The sequence below is a fragment of the Schistocerca nitens genome, chromosome 11 (genome assembly GCF_023898315.1).
Source record: "Schistocerca nitens isolate TAMUIC-IGC-003100 chromosome 11, iqSchNite1.1, whole genome shotgun sequence".
NCBI lineage: Eukaryota > Metazoa > Arthropoda > Insecta > Orthoptera > Acrididae > Schistocerca > Schistocerca nitens.
Window position 1 is genome coordinate 25,515,504 of NC_064624.1, and position 19,792 is coordinate 25,535,295.

Below are 19,792 nucleotides of genomic sequence, written 5' to 3' on the forward strand. Positions count from 1 at the left end.
TCTTATTGCCTTCTTGGTTAAACATATTGAGTGCTTACCTAACAAATACGGTATTGCCCTGATGACCTCATATGTTTTTTCTTAACTCGGCACTCCTCCTCCTCCTCCTGTTTCTGGTTTCATCCATAGTCCATGACAGCTCTTTCAGCCTGTCAGTTACTGGTCTCGTTGCAGTTGACCTAACTTTCACGAAAGTAACTTCTGTCAAATTGTCTTCCACACCCCAGTTTTTAACATTACACTTCTTTGACAACATGCTGCTGCATACTAATCCATTTTTGAGACAGTTTACAACTTACGTATATTCTGAGACAGTCGGTGGTAATGGGCGTGCAGTGCCTTAGCTATCACATTCTTGTTCCACATATGCGTTGATTTTACATTGACTCCTTCAATTTTCTCGTTGACACACAGGTCATATTGCTGAATTTGAGCAATCAACACCTCACCATTCGTAGCACCTTCCTTGACAAGACATTCAGTTCCATTACTTTAGTGTTGATTACCTCCATTTTTTTGTCGAACGCACGTGCTTTGCATCCTCTGAATGAATGTGCAACACATGTGTAAATTTGTACATAGTGTACAATATACTGACAGGTGCGTTTTGGTGCATTGCCTTTTTGAAGAATTATTTTGAAGTTTTGACTCTCATTCAATTTAGTAGTTTCACCTGTAACCAGCAAGCTATACTGCGAGTTACTCCAGCAATCCTCACATATAACGAATTCATTGAGTGCCATGTCAGTTCGTACATGTACTTGGAAAATATGCTTTAAATTCAGATTGTCCTGTTCGATTGTTATAAGGTTGGTGTATCCCAGACCAACAGCTTTGGTATGCTTAAGTATGTCTCACTCAAATAAATTATATTCACTTCCATGTGCCGAGCTAAGCAGAAATGTCGGCGGATATCCTGATTTTCCACAGAGATGTTGCCAAAAATGAGTATGCTGTTTGGTTTTACGTTTTCAGGTGGTGGAATATCACTGCTTTTGCTGGCAGTTTAGTATGTTAGTACCTTAACTCCATGCAAAATCTCCTGCAGTAGCTGATATTTTGATTGAAACAGAATTTTTGAAAAATATATACATGCTCTAAGTGGACTCCCACAGGATATGTCAACAGTGTAAAAAGTAATTATTTTCCGCAGCATGAAACCCCAATAACCAAAGCACCTCTAATATCAGGAAGTAATGGTCCATTCGTCTCGTTCTTCAGGTTTCTACCTTCATCACTGCAGGACCAGTCATTTAAAAACCCTTGTGGTGAGACTGTTTCGTCCACTTGGTTATAGTGGTAACTGTTTAGTTACTTTGAAATGGAGGGTTTTTATAAACTCTTGCTTACAGCTGGGTATATAAACAAACTTAAATTTGATCGTAATTCAGTGCCCACATCTGGTAATGATGATTCATACATTTCCACTTCCATCAATGCACAGAATGAATCATGGAGTCGAGCTATGGTAGTTTCCAATGAGTGGAGATTTTGGGAAGCTATCGACAGTAAATTACTTGTAGTATATGTGACTGCTATCTTTGCCAACACTCTAGCTCATCCTGTACCGCATTTAATTAAAATGTTAAAAATCAGCTCCTGTAGATCTGTGCTCCCTCTGTTGTTAAATATTTTAACTGTACCAACTCTATCCCCTACAGAAATGGTATGATCACCTGATAACATCAGGGGTGAACAAACTTTTCTGTGGAACAAGGCTGACATCTGCTTTGAGACATTGCATTGTCAGTGTCATTGATGCAAAGCGAATATTACTTTTTCATCACTAAATCGATGGTTTTCAAGAAATTTCACTTACTAGAACTCCCTATTCGATATTACACTGACAGTAACAGGCTTACACCCACTGGTATTCAAACAGTAGGCTGCAAGGAAAGCATATAGTGTTTCTTAGAAGCTTATTTGCTCATTTTCTCTGTTCGTCAGCATTAATACTTAAATTGGCTCACAATGGGGACTTTTGATGCATGACTTGACGTCCTTATCCTTTGATGTTTGTCACAAGTGAGCGAATTATTTATCAATTGCTGTAAGTATATTTTCGCGACATCTACTACTATTATAGTTGTAATGGTATTATTATTGTTATTGTTATTATTTTGCTTCAAATCCCGTATTTTGTGCACATGTGTGTATTTATCAGGCACATTTATAAGCTTTATAAACTGTGTGGTCCATAGAACCACTGGCTGAATTGCATCACTCCTTTGTTTTGTGTTACTTGCAGCACTTAGATCGCCCAATCCAGTGGAAGCTCTCATAGTAGCAGCAGTAGTACATCAGAGTACTGTGAGCTGGCATATTTTCATAAGAAGCGACTTATTTTAAATATTGTCTGTGTTCCTTACCTTCAACTCCTATACTTCGTATATGTCTGTTTATTTACCATGCCAACTCTGGTATGGACAGATATAGTAATTGCTATGTTCAGATGTGAATGAAGTTGGTGATTCTTCGCTCACAGCTCCAGGTAGTGTTGTCCACCAATTGGTCCACTGCTGCGGTCACCTTGGGTACTGCCTATACTGAGATTGACCTCTCACTTAGTCCACAGCTCGTGGTCATGCGGTAGCGTTCTCGCTTCCCGCGCCCGGATTCCCGGGTTCGATTCCCGGCGGGGTCAGGGATTTTCTCTGCCTCGTGATGACTGGGTGTTGTGTGCTGTCCTTAGGTTAGTTAGTTTTAAGTAGTTCTAAGTTCTAGGGGACTGATGACCATAGATGTTAAGTCCCATAGTGCTCAGAGCCATTTGAACCTCTCATTTGTGGTCGAGTGGGAAGTCATTCCAGCGTGTGGGTGGCAGTGAAAGAATTTCCATGTTGCTGATCGGATAGCCTGCTCAGTTCGTCTGATGAACAATTTGATTTCTGTCTATGGCTGATGAAATCCATGAGCCAGATGAAGTCGCTTGCCATGTTCCAGAGAAAGCCTCTCAGTGTGCAAGACAGGACAGAGGGTAGTATTACTGGTGATTGGATGCTCCGGTGTTAGGTGTGTAATGGCACCATTTAGAGAAACGACTGTATAGGAGGGGAAGGAATCCAATGTGCATACTGGGAGGAGTCTTTACAGATAAGAAATGGGTGCTTCTGGATGCCATGAAAGACATGGAATAGCCAGCAGTAGGTGGTGGCTCACGTTGGTGGTAACAATATGTGCCACATTGGATTGGAAGAGGTTCTCTCAGGTTTCAGGTGACTGGCTAGTAAAGACTGCCAGTCTTGTGTGCGAGATGAAGGCAGAGCTCACCATCTGAAGCATCATGGGCAGAACTGAAGGTGGTTCTTTTATACAGAGTGGAATGAAGTCTGAATCAGAGTCCCAGACAGTTCTCCAGCTGTGTATGTTGCAGATTCCCCAACTAGCGTCAGAAGGTGGTGGATTTACGGATTCAGCTAAATGGCTCAATAGTCAACTACACAAAGGAAGCAGTTCCATGAGTATGCGGATGTGTAGAGGGGACTGGGCTTTTTTTTTTTTTTTTTAATTAGAGGGTCTTTGGTAAGTGCAGAAAGTGCTTCAGTTTCAAAATGGTTCAAATGGCTCTGAGCACTATGGGACTCAACTGCTGAGGTCATTAGTCCCCTAGAACTTAGAACTAGTTAAACCTAACTAACCTAAGGACATCACAAACATCCATGCCCGAGGCAGGATTCGAACCTGCGACCGTAGCGGTCTTGCGGTTCCAGACTGCAGCGCCTTTAACCGCACGGCCACTTCGGCCGGCTCTCAGTTTCAAAGGCTGCAAGTAGAACACTGAAAGAGGGTAGATACAACACAGTAAGTATCGTAGCTGTAAATTGTCGTAGTTGCATTAGAAAAGAACGAGGGCTCAAAGTGCTAACAGAAAGCACTGCATCTCAAATCGTTATTATAGGTATTTAAATAAGTTCAGCTGAAATTTTTGAAGAGACCTAAGCATGTTCACAAAGAATAGATGAAATACATTTGGTGGTGTAGTGTTCATTGCTGTTCGAAGTAGTTTACCTTGTAGTGAAATTTAAGTAGATAGCTCCTGTGAGGTAGTAAGGGTAGCGATGAATTAAAAGTTCTGATCTCAGATGTCTATCTGTAAAACTACCTCTTCCTGACGTTTCGTTGCCTACTGCAGCCAACATCTTCGGAAGTGAGTAAACGATGGCTGCCAGGCCATGGATTTCCCGTTTATATAGTGTGCATAGAGGGCACCAACATATGTCACGTGGGGCAGACTATAAGTCTCTCTCTGACTAACATCATTATTCTTGAATGAATGTAATCGATCGTCACATCATTGGAACAAAGTCGACCACAATATCCTGTCTAACTTTAAGCCGTCCTATTTTGTGTTGAAATCATTGTGGTGTTCCAGAATTTCTATAGCTTTCCTATACATACGTGCATAATAATCGATGTTCTGGCCAAAGTTACGTTGTGCAAGACGCGACAGTTGGCTGCGACTGCGACGCTGCCCCCTCCTCTTTTCCCACCCTGGCAGACGGCGACAAGGCCGCAACACGACAGGAGTCGTCGCTGTTTCCCAAGCTACGGTCGGCAGCGGCGGATTCAAATACATAAGAAAAATAAGAATTCCGATTTTCTTGCTGTAAAAAATACTGTATGTTAATGCAACAAAGTTACATCGGCTCCCAGAGTTAGTTTTTCGATACAGATTCTCCTTTTACTTTAAAAAATTGAAAAGTATCTCTTCCAGTTTTGCGTGTTTTTTTCGCTGTATATTACTTCTCTATCGATTGTGAGGAAAGTAAAAGGCACAAAAAATTGATGTATGCGTATCTTACAGTTTCACATCACAGCTTGATAATGAGGTGTCTATTTTTCCGATATTCGTCACAGTTATTCCGATACTTAATTTACAAGTAACCTACTGCATAAAATTTTAATTGTGTACAGTGAAAAATGTGGTCGCTGGCTACTTTGCGTATGGTTCACATTAGGCCATACATCATTGCCGATGAAAAGAAGCTAACATATCGAAATTATTTTTAAAGTTGAGATCAGAATGATATCGATCTCCGTTTCCGAGATTTGGGCTCATATATCTCCGGGGGCGTCGCAACTAGCCACCAGTTCTGTCGACGCGCAACGAGAATTGTGTGGTCATCACACGATAGAGAATGCATTTGTTTTGTTTCGCTGACACGTTTGGACCTAATGAAATCATTTTATGTCATATATTTCTCCGGTATGAGTTACTAATATTTCTCCATATGCTCTTGACAATTTCATTTAAAATGCCACGAAATGATGGTTTCTTAAAGCCAAGTGATCAAGCAGAACCCATTTTCTTGGTTTTGCTGGGGCATATGAACCTGTTCCAAGCTTTCTCGTTTATTTCTCTGATACGAGTCCCGAATATTCCTCCATCTGTTTTTGCTCATTTCACCTAAAATTCAAATGAAAGATAAGTTTATTAACAATAAGCGCACGCTAGCGTAATTGCATTGTTTTAAGTGCTTTGACAACAAGATAGGGTTACACCTAAAACATCTCTAGAATTTTCATTCTGAACGTCTACAGTATACACTGGCAGGAATGTGGAAGAAATAATGTCCGTGCTTGTTCACAAAATTTCCCCAAATTATACTTGTCAGTTTCTCCCATGCAGAAACTTTTGGAACAAGCTAAGGCAACTTTCATAGCCGACTGACTCTTTATTCCCATCCAAATGAACTTCCATATTCTTATATTCTGACAGCATACATCGTTATGGATGACATGAACATTTAATCTTGCCAAGCTGCACTCAAAAGATGACTCAAGGATTTACAAAAGACGAATTTCAATTGTGAACTGTGTCAGACCAGAAGGGCCTTGTAAAACAGTTGTGCACTTTTGGCACAAGTTTTTTGAGCACCATCTTCTACCAATGAACTGAAGTGAATGTGACAAATTACTTATTGCAGCATACTGTTTGCGAAATCTGTTGAGAAACGCCTTCCTCAAAAACGAACATCTATTGATTACAGAAAGCTTTACAACAATCTGGTGGTGGTTTTTCACAACTAGAAGGTATCATCAAGACACCAATCTACCGTTTACTTTCAAAGTGAAGGTGTTGTAAAATGTAACTTTCTCGTTGTACTTTAGATTGTTCATTTTATAATGTACTTGCCGTTTTCAATTTTTATCGCCACAAAAAAGAGTAATGCGAAAATTGACCTGCAAGTTCATTTTCATCATTCTAATTCTACACCTGCATGGATTATACTGACTTTCATAAGAGGCTTGAAAAATTTGCATTAATGGGAAAATATTATATATTTCACTCACCTGCCAGTTTCAGCTGTGCACCAATTTCTTCCCAAATTCTGTCTCCGAACATAGTGTCTCTATATTTAGGGTTCTTCAAATCGTAAAGGCAAGGATGCTGCGAGACCAGCTCACAGAGCATCACATCCTGTGAGTGGCTCACTTCAGTTTTCCTTGACTGGCTCGACATCTTTCTGGCTGCCGTACGTCTTTGTGTCGTCCGACTTCCGTCGCAACACTGCTCACTGGTGCAGTGCTGCGGCAGCTGTCGCAACAGTCGCGCGTCGCATCCCAAACTCGAACTGCACATGCGCCAGCAGGCAGCTTCTGACGTCACGTAGCGACCCGTCGCAGTCGCTAGTGTGCGTCGCGTCTTGGACAACGTACCTTAACACGCTTGTCTCACTAAATTTTATTTCATGACCACCTTCCTTAAAAACATGTTTCGGTACAGCTGATTTGTCGGTATATCCCAGTCTACAGTTCCTTTTGTGTTCGGTTGGCCAAAACTTTCCCAATACAGTCCGTAATATTGTGAATAAATGGAAGAAAAACTTTTCCAGCTGACAGTTGTTGCTGCATGTTGTCACATACTTTTCTTCTGGGATGAAGTGCTCGCTCGATGTCGTTGTCGGCGTATCCATTTTTCTTAACAGCCATTCGTAAATGATTTAGATCAACTTGAAAATAAACTTACTAGCTCTGTCCACCAATGTTTTAATGACACCTCTCTTCTTCCTGGGATGATGGTTCGCTCTTCTTCCTGGGATGATGGTTCGAATGCTTATGGAGGTAATAGTCGATGTGTGTTTCTTTTGTATACACCTTATGCCCTAGAATCCCATTGCCTGTTTAATTGCTGATACGTCCAAAAAATTTAGTTGCCATTTCTCTGTTTCTCCATAGTAAATTGTATCTTTGGATTAATACTATTCAGATACACCAAGAAACCGTACAGTTCCTCTCTACTGTGATTCCATATCACAAAAGTCCCATCCACGTACCGACACCACTTTCAAGGACTTTTTCTGCCCGACTGCAGTGCTTACTGTTCAAAAAATTCCATGAAAAGATTAGCAACAGCTGGACTCAGAGGGCTGCCCATGGCCACGCCGTCTGTTTGTTCGTGAAACTCATTATCATACTGGAAATAAGTCATGGACGGCCGCCGGTGGCCGAGCGGTTCTAGGCGCTTCAGTCTGGAACCGCGCGACCGCTACGGTCGCAGGTTCAAATCCTGCCTTGGGCATGGATGTGTATGATGTCCTTAGGTTAGTTAGGTTTACGTAGTTCTAAGTTCTAGCGGACTGATGACCTGAGATGTTAAGTCCCATAGTGCTCAGAGCCATTTGAACCTTTTTTTTGCTCAGAGCCAAATAAATCATGGACAGGCAATGTTGGGACCTCCATAGCCTGGCAGCCAGTCATTGACTCACTGCTGCCCGCAGTTGGTAACGAAACGTCAGGAAGTAGTAGTCTTACAGATTGACCATGGCCTCTCAGGCCATAAGTTTTAACTAATGGGGATGCTGACTGTGAAAGCCTATACAGTATGATAAGTACGGGTGGAGCTCACACCTACGAACTGGAATAAATTAATAAGTTCCCTTCACCAATGCTCTGACTTGGATGAAACATGCTGAACAGTTCAAAGAAAACTTGTCATTTGAAATAGGTAATTCACTCGTAGAATTAGAGTTGGTGGGGACTTTCGTCTACCCTCGATATATTGGCGAAAATACAATGTCAGTGGTAGGCATAAAACGTCGTCGAAAACCGAACTGAATGGTGTGTCTGAAAATTATTTTGCACAGTGAGTTCAGAAACGCACTGAAAGTGTAAATGGTTGAGAAAACATCTTTGACATCTTAATAACCATGGCCAAACAGGGAGCGTAACAGGTACAGGGATTAGTGACCACAATGTTGTTGAGCCATGAAAAGTTCACAAGAGTGAATACTGTAACATCAAAACTCTCCAAAATAAACGCATAATACATGCCCTTCAAAAAGCAGATAAAAATTAACTTGACACATCCCAAAGAGAGAGTTTCCACTCCTTCAGATAAGTCTTTCTAAACATAGCCCAGATGTGGTTTAAAGTAAAATAAGTAATAACTGAGAGATACATATCAAATAAATTAATAAGTGGTACTGACACACAACAGGTCAGACCAGTGTTTCAGAAGCAATGAAATACACGTGCCAAATTTAAAAGAATGCAAAATCCACAGGACTGGCCAAGTTTTACAGAAGCTCGAAATTTAGTGCAAACTTCAATGAGAGAGGCTGTTAATAGTTTCCAGAACGACACTCTGTGTCGAAATCTGGCAGAAAACCCAAAGAAATTCTGGTTGTATGTAAAGTATACAATTGACAAAGTGCATAAATACCTTCACTGCACGATAACAATGGTAAAGTTATTGACGACAGTGCTACTAAAGCGAGTTACTGAAGATGGATTTTATCAATTCCTTTACAGGAAAAGCAAAGTATTCAAGAATTCTCATTAAGAATAACTGCCTATATGAGTAACTTAGAAGTGGGTATCCTAAATGTGTTGGAGTAGCTTAACACTTAAGAAAGGCAATGCCTCTGGGGCAGACTGTTCACCACCCACATTATGAAAGGAAATGCCCCTGGGGCAGACTGTACACCAACCAGGTTCCTTTCAGAATATGCTGATACAATAGCTCCATACTTAGTAGTCATATGCAACTCTTCAACTGCAGAAAGATCAGTACCCAAAGACAGGAAAGTAGCACAAATTAACCGGAACCCAAGAAAGGAAATGGGAGTAATCCGATGAAATGCCCACCCATACCACTATCGTCACTTTGCAGTAGGATTTTGGAAAATATAATCTGTTTGAACATTGTGAATGACCTTCAAGATATCATTTACGGACAAATAACCAACACATATTCGGAGAACATGATTCTTGTGAAACACAACAAGCTCTTTATTCTCGCAAAGTAATGACTGATTTGGGCAGATGATATTACATTGATTCCATATTTTTTGTTTTACAAAAAGCTTTTGACTCTGTTCCTCACAAGTGATTTCCGATTACGTTGTGTGCCCCTGGAGTATCATCCTAGTTGTTTGCACTTATTCGTGATTTTGTACCAGGAAGGTAACAGTTCGTAATATCTGACAGAAAGTCATCGAAGTAATATCTGACGTTTCCCAAGTATGTGTTGTAGGCCCTCTCTTGTACCTGACCTATGTACACGATTTAAGAGACAATCTGAGAAGCTCTCTTTGATTGTTTGCAGATTATGTTGTCATTTACCTTATTGTAAAGTCATCAGATGATCAAAACGAATTGTGAAGTGATAAAGATGTCTTTAAGATGTGAAAAATGACATTTGACTGTAAATAATGGAAAGTATGAAGTAAACCAAATGTGTATTGAAAGGAGTGTGCTAAATTTCGTTACCACGAATAATCATAGTAACCTAAAAGCTGTGAACTCAACTAAATACAGGGTGATTCAAAAAGAATACCACAACTTTAAAAATGTGTATTTAATGAAAGAAACATAATATAACCTTCTGTTATACATCATTACAAAGAGTATTTAAAAAGGTTTTTTTTTCACTCAAAAACAAGTTCAGAGATGTTCAATATGGCCCCCTCCAGACACACGAGCAATATCAACCTGATACTCCAACTCGTTCCACACTCTCTGTAGCATATCAGGCGTAACAGTTTGGATAGCTGCTGTTATTTCTCGTTTCAAATCATCAATGGTGACTGGGAGAGGTGGCCGAAACACCATATCCTTAACATACCCCCATAAGAAAAAATCACAGGGGGTAAGATCAGGGCTTCTTGGAGGCCAGTGATGTTGAGCGGTCGCCATCTTAGCATCAACTGACGCTGACGCCTAGTCAACAGCGCCTCAAGCGAACAAATGTGCAACTTAATGAAACTTTATAGCTCCCTTAATTCGCCGACAGATAGTGCTTAGCTCTGCCTTTTGTCGTTGCAGAGTTTTAAATTCCTAAAGTTGTGGTATTCTTTTTGAATCACCCTGTATATAGGGATTACACTTATGAGTAAGTAAAATCATAACATTCATATAGATAATGCTCTGGAGGAAGCAAACCAAAGATTGGTTTTTTGGCAGACAACTTGGAAAATGTAACAAGTCTACTAAAGAAACTGCTTACACTGTGCTTGTCTGTCCTCTTGTGGAGTATTGCAGTGTGGTGTGGGACATCAAATAAATTTAAAGGATAGCAGCTGTTTTTGTATTATCACGAAATCAGGGAGAGGGTGCTATGGATACGATACATGAACTGGGATGGCGGTAATTAGAACAAAGGCGTTTTTCGCTAGAGCCAGAGATTTTCGTGAAATTTCAAACACGAATTTTGTCGTCAGAGTTTGATAATATTTTGTTGGTACCTATCTATGTAGGGAGAAATTATCATCATAGTAAATTACGATAAATCAGAGCTCACATGGAAATATGTAACCCTGCTTGCAATGAGAGTGGAATGGTAGAGAAGTAAATTAAAAATTATGGTTCGATGCCCATCTGCCAGGCCCTTAATCGTGAATTGCAGAGTTATCATGTAGATATCGATCATCAGGCATCATCGTCATCTTACATATATGCTTGTGGGCTTAGGACGTTTAGGTGGTGTGGCTGATAATTGTCTCGGAGCCACTTGCTCTACACATATTTACTGACACTGTTCTCATTACATTTTCTAGAATACCTTAGCAACAACAGCAAATTGTGTCAATATCTTCATCATCAGCACTCCCGTTACAGTGTACCATGGACAAAAAGTTAATTAACTGAATATAGAAAATCGAATGCTTAGCAGTGAGATTTCTTTTTTGTTTTTAATATGTACAGTCGATGTCTTAATCAGTCATTGTCAAGATGCAAATGCTGAGAGAGTGCTGTGCATAGATGTTTCAAAAAGAAAGTAGAACCTCCTACTGATACAATAGTAACAAAACATAATGAGAGTTACAGGTAGACCAGTTTTTAAACGTTTCTTGTATGGACAGGCATTTTAAACAATTCGTACATATGCAACACTTCATACATGTTAATTGCAGTAACGTCATACGACATAATGGGCTCAGAGGTGTGAGGTGGACGGGGCAAAGTGTGGTTGGTTGGTTGGTTGGTTTTGGGGAAGCAGACCAGACAGCGTGGTCATCGGTCTCATCGGATTAGGGAAGGATGGGGAAGGAAGTCGGCCGTGCCCTTTCAGAGGAACCATCCCGGCATTTGCCTGGAGTGATTTAGGAAAATCACGGAAAACCTAAATCAGGATGGCCGGACGCGGGATTGAACCGTCGTCCTCCCGAATGCGAGTCCAGTGTCTAACAAAGTGTGCTGCATGATAGTTGATGGAGCACTGGCCATGGGAGTGGAGGTGTTCATGGCTGGATGCTTATGCTCATAACAGTGAATATGCATTTGAACTGTACTGAAATCTTGGTCCTGTGCATGCAGAGCCGAGGGCACTTCAAACAGGAGCTGCTACATCTACAAGTAGCAGAAGCACAGGGAGGAGGCACAAGGGTCCTTTCATCCCTCTCCTTCTCCCCTCCCCTCCCCTCCCCTCCCATATCCCCTTCCCATCCTGTGTACCTCAGGCACTAGTTCCTTTCCTGTTTTCTCTCTAACTCTCCCACCCTCCCTTCCTCTCTCTGTCTCCCATGTAACTTGTCCTCTAAATGCTCCACAAAAAACTGGGGCTTGGTTAACAGAAATTATTCCCCATCAACTCGCGTACACACGAGGTACCGGGGTGAATATTCTCCATTGCCTTCTTTAGCCATACGTTCCTCCCATGGAGTGGCCATGGAGGGAAATGATCTTGGTTCGTATTTCTTGCCGTTGAGGTTAGACCTCGATCGTTGAGAGACTGCTGGTGGACGCCCACCAGCGAGAGATGATGTACCACGCTTCATTGCGGGTCATCCGCCCTGATGCCACCCACTCCGACCAGGGGCTCTCCCCATGGGCGCCACACAGCCACAGCAAAGACCACCTGGCAGGATGGCCTTTGCCGGGAGTCCCGATGCCCCAGAGGGATAGGCATCTACTCCTCGGCATACGTGGGGAGGTAGCAGCTCAGGCATCAGTAGTGCGATCCCTGTGTAGTCAGGGTGCTATCACCAAGAGGGTACATGACGACCCCACCACAACAGACTGGCTACCGTGCTGGATGTCGGGTGTCGAAATATCCTTTATAACTTCAGAAAGTTTGTTTATGAACAATCAGATCAAGAGTGAGCCAGTACCTAACCTTCGCAAATGTGTGTTGAATGTTCCCCAATATTTGTCTAATTTCATTCTTGTGACATGTTTATCAATGTGAGCTTCTCCTACCCTTAGCAAGGTCATAAAGCATATTTAAAAAAATAATCTTTCTTCTTCAGATCTGCCAGGACTCGCATGGTGAGGCCATACATGGCTTCAGCTATGTACAATCATTCACTAAAAGCTGTAAGAGTTTTTCTATTAATGAAAATTTTATAAGTAATACAACAGGTACCACAGAAGCTGCCACAATATGTACAGGTTGTGGCCAACATATTGGGGCTGATCTAGAACCCAGAAATTTCCTCTCTGTTTTTCAAATCCCAAAAAAAATTTAGGGCAAACTCAAGAATAACTATGATTCACACAAAAGATAAGAACAGTCAGTGTTCTTTTGAATTCTATTTATCAGAAGTTGTTGAAAGTAGGAATATTTCTCAAATCATCTACACTATTAGAACTTACACTTCACCTAAATGTGAATTTCGCGACCATCACAGACAACCATTATACAATGTAGTTGATAACAACAAGGGCTACTGAGAACAGGATTATACCAGCCACTAGTCCCCTTCCACTTCTATTTAAAACAGTCAGAATGTAAGAGGTGATATGAAAGTCAAGTGCAGGAGTACAAGAATACTCTACAATTACGAACAGCAACAAATTCCAGAGAACTGACAATCTGCGACAATTCCACTGCAATGCATCTTTTACTCTACACACTTAACAAAAGACTTACTACTTGAATACATGCAATACATCAGAGATGTAAATACTTACAGTATTCTCAGTCATATTTAATTCAGGATCCTCCTTGATAAAATCAGTGGACAAAGATATTCCCAATGGATCTTCAACCGACTGAAAGAAGAACACAATCTGTGAATTATAACTGCTTGCTATCTTCTGTGTGTATATGACAGCTCTCAATATTCTTTTCTCATTAGTATCATCCAACTTTGAAGAGATTCTTATCAATTGGGAAGAGTGTGTGTCAGAATGCAGTCAAATCAGTTCTATTGCCCCTGATTTTGCTATCAGCCATTGTGCAGTACTTATTTGGCATACTTTCACTTTCTATTCCTGTCACATAATCCACTCTGATTTCAGAGGCACTCTATCGGATGGTTGTACTTCCATATACAAATCTGATGTAAGTGTGTGGCAACATTTCAAAATTAAACTCAGATAATATAAAGATGCAAATAATCTTCCAACAGTAAACCCATAAACAACAGGAATTTTTGGTCATTAAACAAATGAATGTGGCATTCCACACATTATCATCAAAATTACCCAAATTTAATGTTATTTACACAGCTTCTTGCCATATCACCATGTCTTTTCAGTGCCTGCTCTTTAGGAAACAATGTAAATTTATGTCATGTGTACTGGAGGAAAATAATAAGGAATTCCACAGCAGGATTTCAGTAATGATGTAAATACTACAGTGAATAGTGACTGGGAACTCTAGAATATACACCCATCACATGTCATAGTTCCACATATGTTACAGCACTGTGACACAGAGGTGTAACAAGATTAACAATTACTTCCAAGAGGAAGTCTTCCTTGCTCCGTTTACACCAAATATGTACTTAAGGAATTCATTACATACCTGTAGAATCACAATAAAAAATTAATGCAACAGTAATGGTTCATAAAGATATGCTTGTTACAAGTGCTATTAAAATACTATTGGTAATACCCTACAAATAACACATCTAACTAGAGTTTCTTCCTACACTTCCTGCACAATACAGTGCTTGTGTGAAAACTTACATTATGCTCAGATCCAGCAGCACAGTGTTGCAGTTCGGGGTCTTGCTTTACGCAAACACTAGGGTCGCCAGCCTTTAATGGGTCTTCAAGAAACTGGAAACCAAAAAAGTGACGTATCAGGGCATCTGTCTCTTGTTCCTACATGGCACTGTCATACAGGGGGAGAGAGGTGGGCGGTGGTGGGGGTTGGGACGGGGGGGGCCGGGAGACGGGGAGGGGGGGGGGCAGGGAGACGGGGCGGGGGGGCGGGGAGACGGGGCGGGGGCGCAGGGAGACGGGGCGGGGGGCGGGGAGACGGGGCGGGGGGCGGGGAGACGGGGCGGGGGGCGGGGAGACGCGGCGGGGGGCGGGGGGCGGGGAGACGGGGCGGGGGGCGGGGAGACGCGGCGGGGGGCAGGGAGACGGGGCGGGGGGGGCAGGCAGACGGGGCGGGGGGGCAGGGAGACGGGGCGGGGGGGGCAGGGAGACGGGGCGGGGGGGCAGGGAGACGGGGCGGGGGGGCAGGGAGACGGGGCGCGGGGGGCAGGGAGACGGGGCGGGGGCGCAGGGAGACGGGGCGGGGGCGCAGGGAGACGGGGCGGGGGCGCAGGGAGACGGGGCGGGGGCGCAGGGAGACGGGGCGGGGGCGCAGGGAGACGGGGCGGGGGCGCAGGGAGACGGGGCGGGGGCGCAGGGAGACGGGGCGGGGGCGCAGGGAGACGGGGCGGGGGCGCAGGGAGACGGGGCGGGGGCGCAGGGAGACGGGGCGGGGGCGCAGGGAGACGGGGCGGGGGCGCAGGGAGACGGGGCGGGGGCGCAGGGAGACGGGGCGGGGGCGCAGGGAGACGGGGCGGGGGCGCAGGGAGACGGGGCGGGGGCGCAGGGAGACGGGGCGGGGGCGCAGGGAGACGGGGCGGGGGCGCAGGGAGACGGGGCGGGGGCGCAGGGAGACGGGGCGGGGGCGCAGGGAGACGGGGCGGGGGCGCAGGGAGACGGGGCGGGGGCGCAGGGAGACGGGGCGGGGGCGCAGGGAGACGGGGCGGGGGCGCAGGGAGACGGGGCGGGGGCGCAGGGAGACGGGGCGGGGGCGCAGGGAGACGGGGCGGGGGCGCAGGGAGACGGGGCGGGGGCGCAGGGAGACGGGGCGGGGGCGCAGGGAGACGGGGCGGGGGCGCAGGGAGACGGGGCGGGGGCGCAGGGAGACGGGGCGGGGGCGCAGGGAGACGGGGCGGGGGCGCAGGGAGACGGGGCGGGGGGCAGGGAGACGGGGCGGGGGGGCAGGGAGACGGGGCGGGGGGGCAGGGAGACGGGGCGGGGGGGCAGGGAGACGGGGCGGGGGGGGCAGGGAGACGGGGCGGGGGGGCAGGGAGACGGGGCGGGGGGGCAGGGAGACGGGGCGGGGGGGCAGGGAGACGGGGCGGGGGGGCAGGGAGACGGGGCGGGGGGGCAGGGAGACGGGGCGCGGGGGCAGGGGGACGGGGCGGGGGGGCAGGGGGACGGGGCGGGGGGGCAGGGGGACGGGGCGGGGGGGGCAGGGGTACGGGGCGGGGGGGGCAGGGAGACGGGGCGGGGGGGGCAGGGAGACGGGGCGGGGGGCAGGGAGAAGGGGCGGGGGGGGGCAGGGGGACGGGGCGGGGGGCAGGGAGACGGGGCGGGGGGCAGGGAGACGGGGCGGGGGGCAGGGAGACGGGGCGGGGGCGCAGGGAGACGGGGCGGGGGCGCAGGGAGACGGGGCGGGGGCGCAGGGAGACGGGGCGGGGGCGCAGGGATACGGGGCGGGGGCGCAGGGAGACGGGGCGGGGGCGCAGGGAGACGGGGCGGGGGCGCAGGGAGACGGGGCGGGGGCGCAGGGAGACGGGGCGGGGGCGCAGGGAGACGGGGCGGGGGCGCAGGGAGACGGGGCGGGGGCGCAGGGAGACGGGGCGGGGGCGCAGGGAGACGGGGCGGGGGCGCAGGGAGACGGGGCGGGGGCGCAGGGAGACGGGGCGGGGGCGCAGGGAGACGGGGCGGGGGCGCAGGGAGACGGGGCGGGGGGGCAGGGAGACGGGGCGGGGGGGCAGGGAGACGGGGCGGGGGGGCAGGGAGACGGGGCGGGGGGGCAGGGAGACGGGGCGGGGGGCAGGGAGACGGGGCGGGGGGCAGGGAGACGGGGCGGGGGGGCAGGGAGACGGGGCGGGGGGGCAGGGAGACGGGGCGGGGGGGCAGGGAGACGGGGCGGGGGGCAGGGAGACGGGGCGGGGGGGCAGGGAGACGGGTCGGGCGGCAGGGAGAAGGGGCGGGGGGCAGGGAGACGGGGCGGGGGGCAGGGAGACGGGGCGGGGGGCAGGGAGACGGGGCGGGGGGCAGGGAGACGGGGCGGGGGGCAGGGAGACGGGGCGGGGGGCAGGGAGACGGGGCGGGGGGCAGGGAGACGGGGCGGGGGGCAGGGAGACGGGGCGGGGGGCAGGGAGACGGGGCGGGGGGCAGGGAGACGGGGCGGGGGGCAGGGAGACGGGGCGGGGGGCAGGGAGACGGGGCGGGGGGCAGGGAGACGGGGCGGGGGCAGGGAGACGGGGCGGGGGCAGGGAGACGGGGCGGGGGGCAGGGAGACGGGGCGGGGGGCAGGGAGACGGGGCGGGGGGCAGGGAGACGGGGCGGGGGGCAGGGAGACGGGGCGGGGGGCAGGGAGACGGGGCGGGGGGCAGGGAGACGGGGCGGGGGGCAGGGAGACGGGGCGGGGGGCAGGGAGACGCGGCGGGGTCAGGGAGACGGGGCGGGGGGCAGGGAGACGCGGCGGGGTCAGGGAGACGAGGCGGGGGGGGCAGGGAGACGAGGCGGGGGGAGCAGGGAGACGAGGTGGGGGGCAGGGAGACGAGGCGGGGGGGGCAGGGAGACGAGGTGGGGGAGGGCAGGGAGACGAGGTGGGGGGGGCAGGGAGACAGGGTGGGCGGGAGAGAGGCTGGGGGTAGAGAAGGGGGTGAAAAGGGGAGTTTCTTATCAATCTATTTACACTAAGTGACATGCGCATAAAATATCTAGTCAGCAAAATCTTACAAGACCATATCTTGGGCGTTGGGCAATGGCAAAAGCAAGATTAGATTCGACGTTCATCATAATGCGATCATAATGATGATGCTGTGACATATTAGAAAGTAACTTTTTATTCCAACACTGGACCATGTTACAACTGGTATGAGAGAGCGTTTGCTGAAGAAAATATTTATCATTTTAAATTCAACATCCTTTTTCCATCACAATTACTAGAACATGATGCTAATGATCTTGCGCACAAACTAAATCAGTGCTTAACCGAACTACTGTATTTAGAAGACGACTCTCACTTTGTGATTAAAAAGAGACTAATGGGACAGTCTCTTCAATACAAGCAATGAGCATAAATGCTCTTAATGATTGTGTTTTTGTTATGTAAGCATTGTCTCTCTATCCTATATCTGACTATCCTACTTTGCACATGCTGTAAAAAATATTTGTCTACCTGCATCTATTGCTGCAGTAGAAAGAAGTACAAAGACATGGCTGAGGTCAACAGTGAAGGAGGATCGACTTAATGGCTTAGCTCTGTTGGACACTCACCCTGACATTGCTTGTCGTGCTGACAATGTAATTAACCAATTTGTCAGGAAGAGTAGGTGCATAGAATTCATCATTTAAAGTACAGAACCACAGCTATAACTTTTTTATATCATGTATATGTGTATAATCAGTTTAAATAAAACTTTCTTACAATTTCCATATGACTTGATTAGCTTTTATTACAGTAAAAGTAAAGGTAGCTCAAGGTATCTTTAGTGAGCCCTCCTTGAGGTTTTTCTGTATCTGCCACTGTCTCATATCAGATATGGTGTAAGTTCAATTGGCCAGCTGTGAACTGACACTCATGTGCAACAACAAAATCTGTTGGTTGGGCTCAGAGGACATCCTAGGCTCACTTTTTGGCTGTTGGCTGAAGAGGCAATGAACATTTGTAAGTGAGGCAAGAGAACATCTTTTAATTTGTAGAGTTAAGCTGTGGATGAACTACTAGCACCTAATTTTGAGCAGAGTTTAAGACTCAGATCAGACCTTTTATTAGTTTTGTGACCTCCACTACATATTCTCTGGAAAATGGTAGAGTCCCTATGTAGCAACAATGAGTAAGTTTCAGAGATGTAATCTCACATTTACAAAACTGTAATGCATGGATTCATGCAGTCTATTACAGAGTTGTCTTTTGTTTGTTTTGAATGGCCAGCAACTGCTTGTGTCAGGGGCTCAAACTGCATTATGTGACACCAGCATAGCGCAGTAGGGGATGCATAATTACCTACTGAAAGGTAAGCATATTTTATTCAAACCAGTAGGAAATACAAGGTATCGGTAGTCAATCACTTAATACTCCCAGTATGCACTGTTGCCCCTTTCAGATGCAGTGATGAAGCTACACAATGAGTGAGTGTTGACCATAATGGCACAGTGAGAGGAGGAATATCACACTGGCTGAATGTTTGTCCCCATTGTTGTGGGTTGATCCCAGCAAGCAAAATTATGCCATACTGTGACAATTGTTTTTACCAAGAAATGATCACAAACAGGGAATGCTGATATTACACATTCATGTCCACAACGCTGGACAAATGATTGCAGTAAGGAAAACATGTTCAGATTGTAGGAACAGGACGTGACGATACATCGACATATCCGAAAGAATGGACACCACATATATAATTAAGGTGATGTCAGCCAATGATCCTTTCAGTGTAGATGCACACCACACTACCTCTTACAGGAACCAGTGAGACACCATGTGTAAGGAGGATCATGAGCATGAGCACTGCATCAGTGGTGAGTAAGTTCAGAATTTGGGTATGACAGGAAGCATGCTAGAGTAGACCATGCAGATGTGATGACCACTGTGTCCAGATGGCATAGTCGTCACTGCAACTGCCCAGTCCACATGAGACTTGGGTTCAATTCCTGGTCCAGCACAAATTTTTAACCATCCCCATTGATGTAAATTAATGCCCACAGACAACTAATGTCTCTACCTCCTTTGTCCCTGAGTCATTGTGGCTGCAGGATCAAAATGCTGTCTGTCCCCTTGGACATGTCCAAAAGAACGGACAACACATGCATATTTGACATGTTGAGATTAGATATGAATAAAAATTTATTTTGCAGTGATAGTGATTCCTTCCATTTATGTTTAACCAAAAATATGTAACTTTACCTCGGGCTAACTTTCATGACCTTCTTCAGTCAACAATCCCTTGCTTATTGAGCAGCCAAATTCTGCCTGAAATAACACCCATAGCACTCAAAATAAATTAGCATGTGTTCATTAGGTTACCGTAACTTGAAGCAAAGGTGAAGCCCGTACATTATTTGACTGCTAACAATACCCTGATTTAATCAGGGTTGTTTCATAATCAAGTTTCAATAGTGGTACAAGTCCATTTTTGTTCATCTTGAGATACAG

At 46.7% G+C, this 19,792-nt stretch overlaps 1 protein-coding gene across 3 annotated transcripts in view; it reads right to left on the bottom strand.

Moving 5' to 3' along the window:
- Positions 1–19,792, bottom strand: part of LOC126213561 (zinc finger protein 708-like) — a 451,089-nt gene that overhangs the window by 406,447 nt on the left and 24,850 nt on the right. For all 3 annotated transcript variants that reach the window (XM_049941393.1, XM_049941398.1, XM_049941399.1), the window contains exons 5-6: positions 14,359–14,451; positions 13,357–13,437 (exon numbers count right to left, since the gene is read on the bottom strand). In XM_049941393.1, the coding sequence (XP_049797350.1) occupies positions 13,357–13,437; positions 14,359–14,451 (174 nt within the window). The remainder of the gene's footprint in view (positions 1–13,356; positions 13,438–14,358; positions 14,452–19,792) is intronic.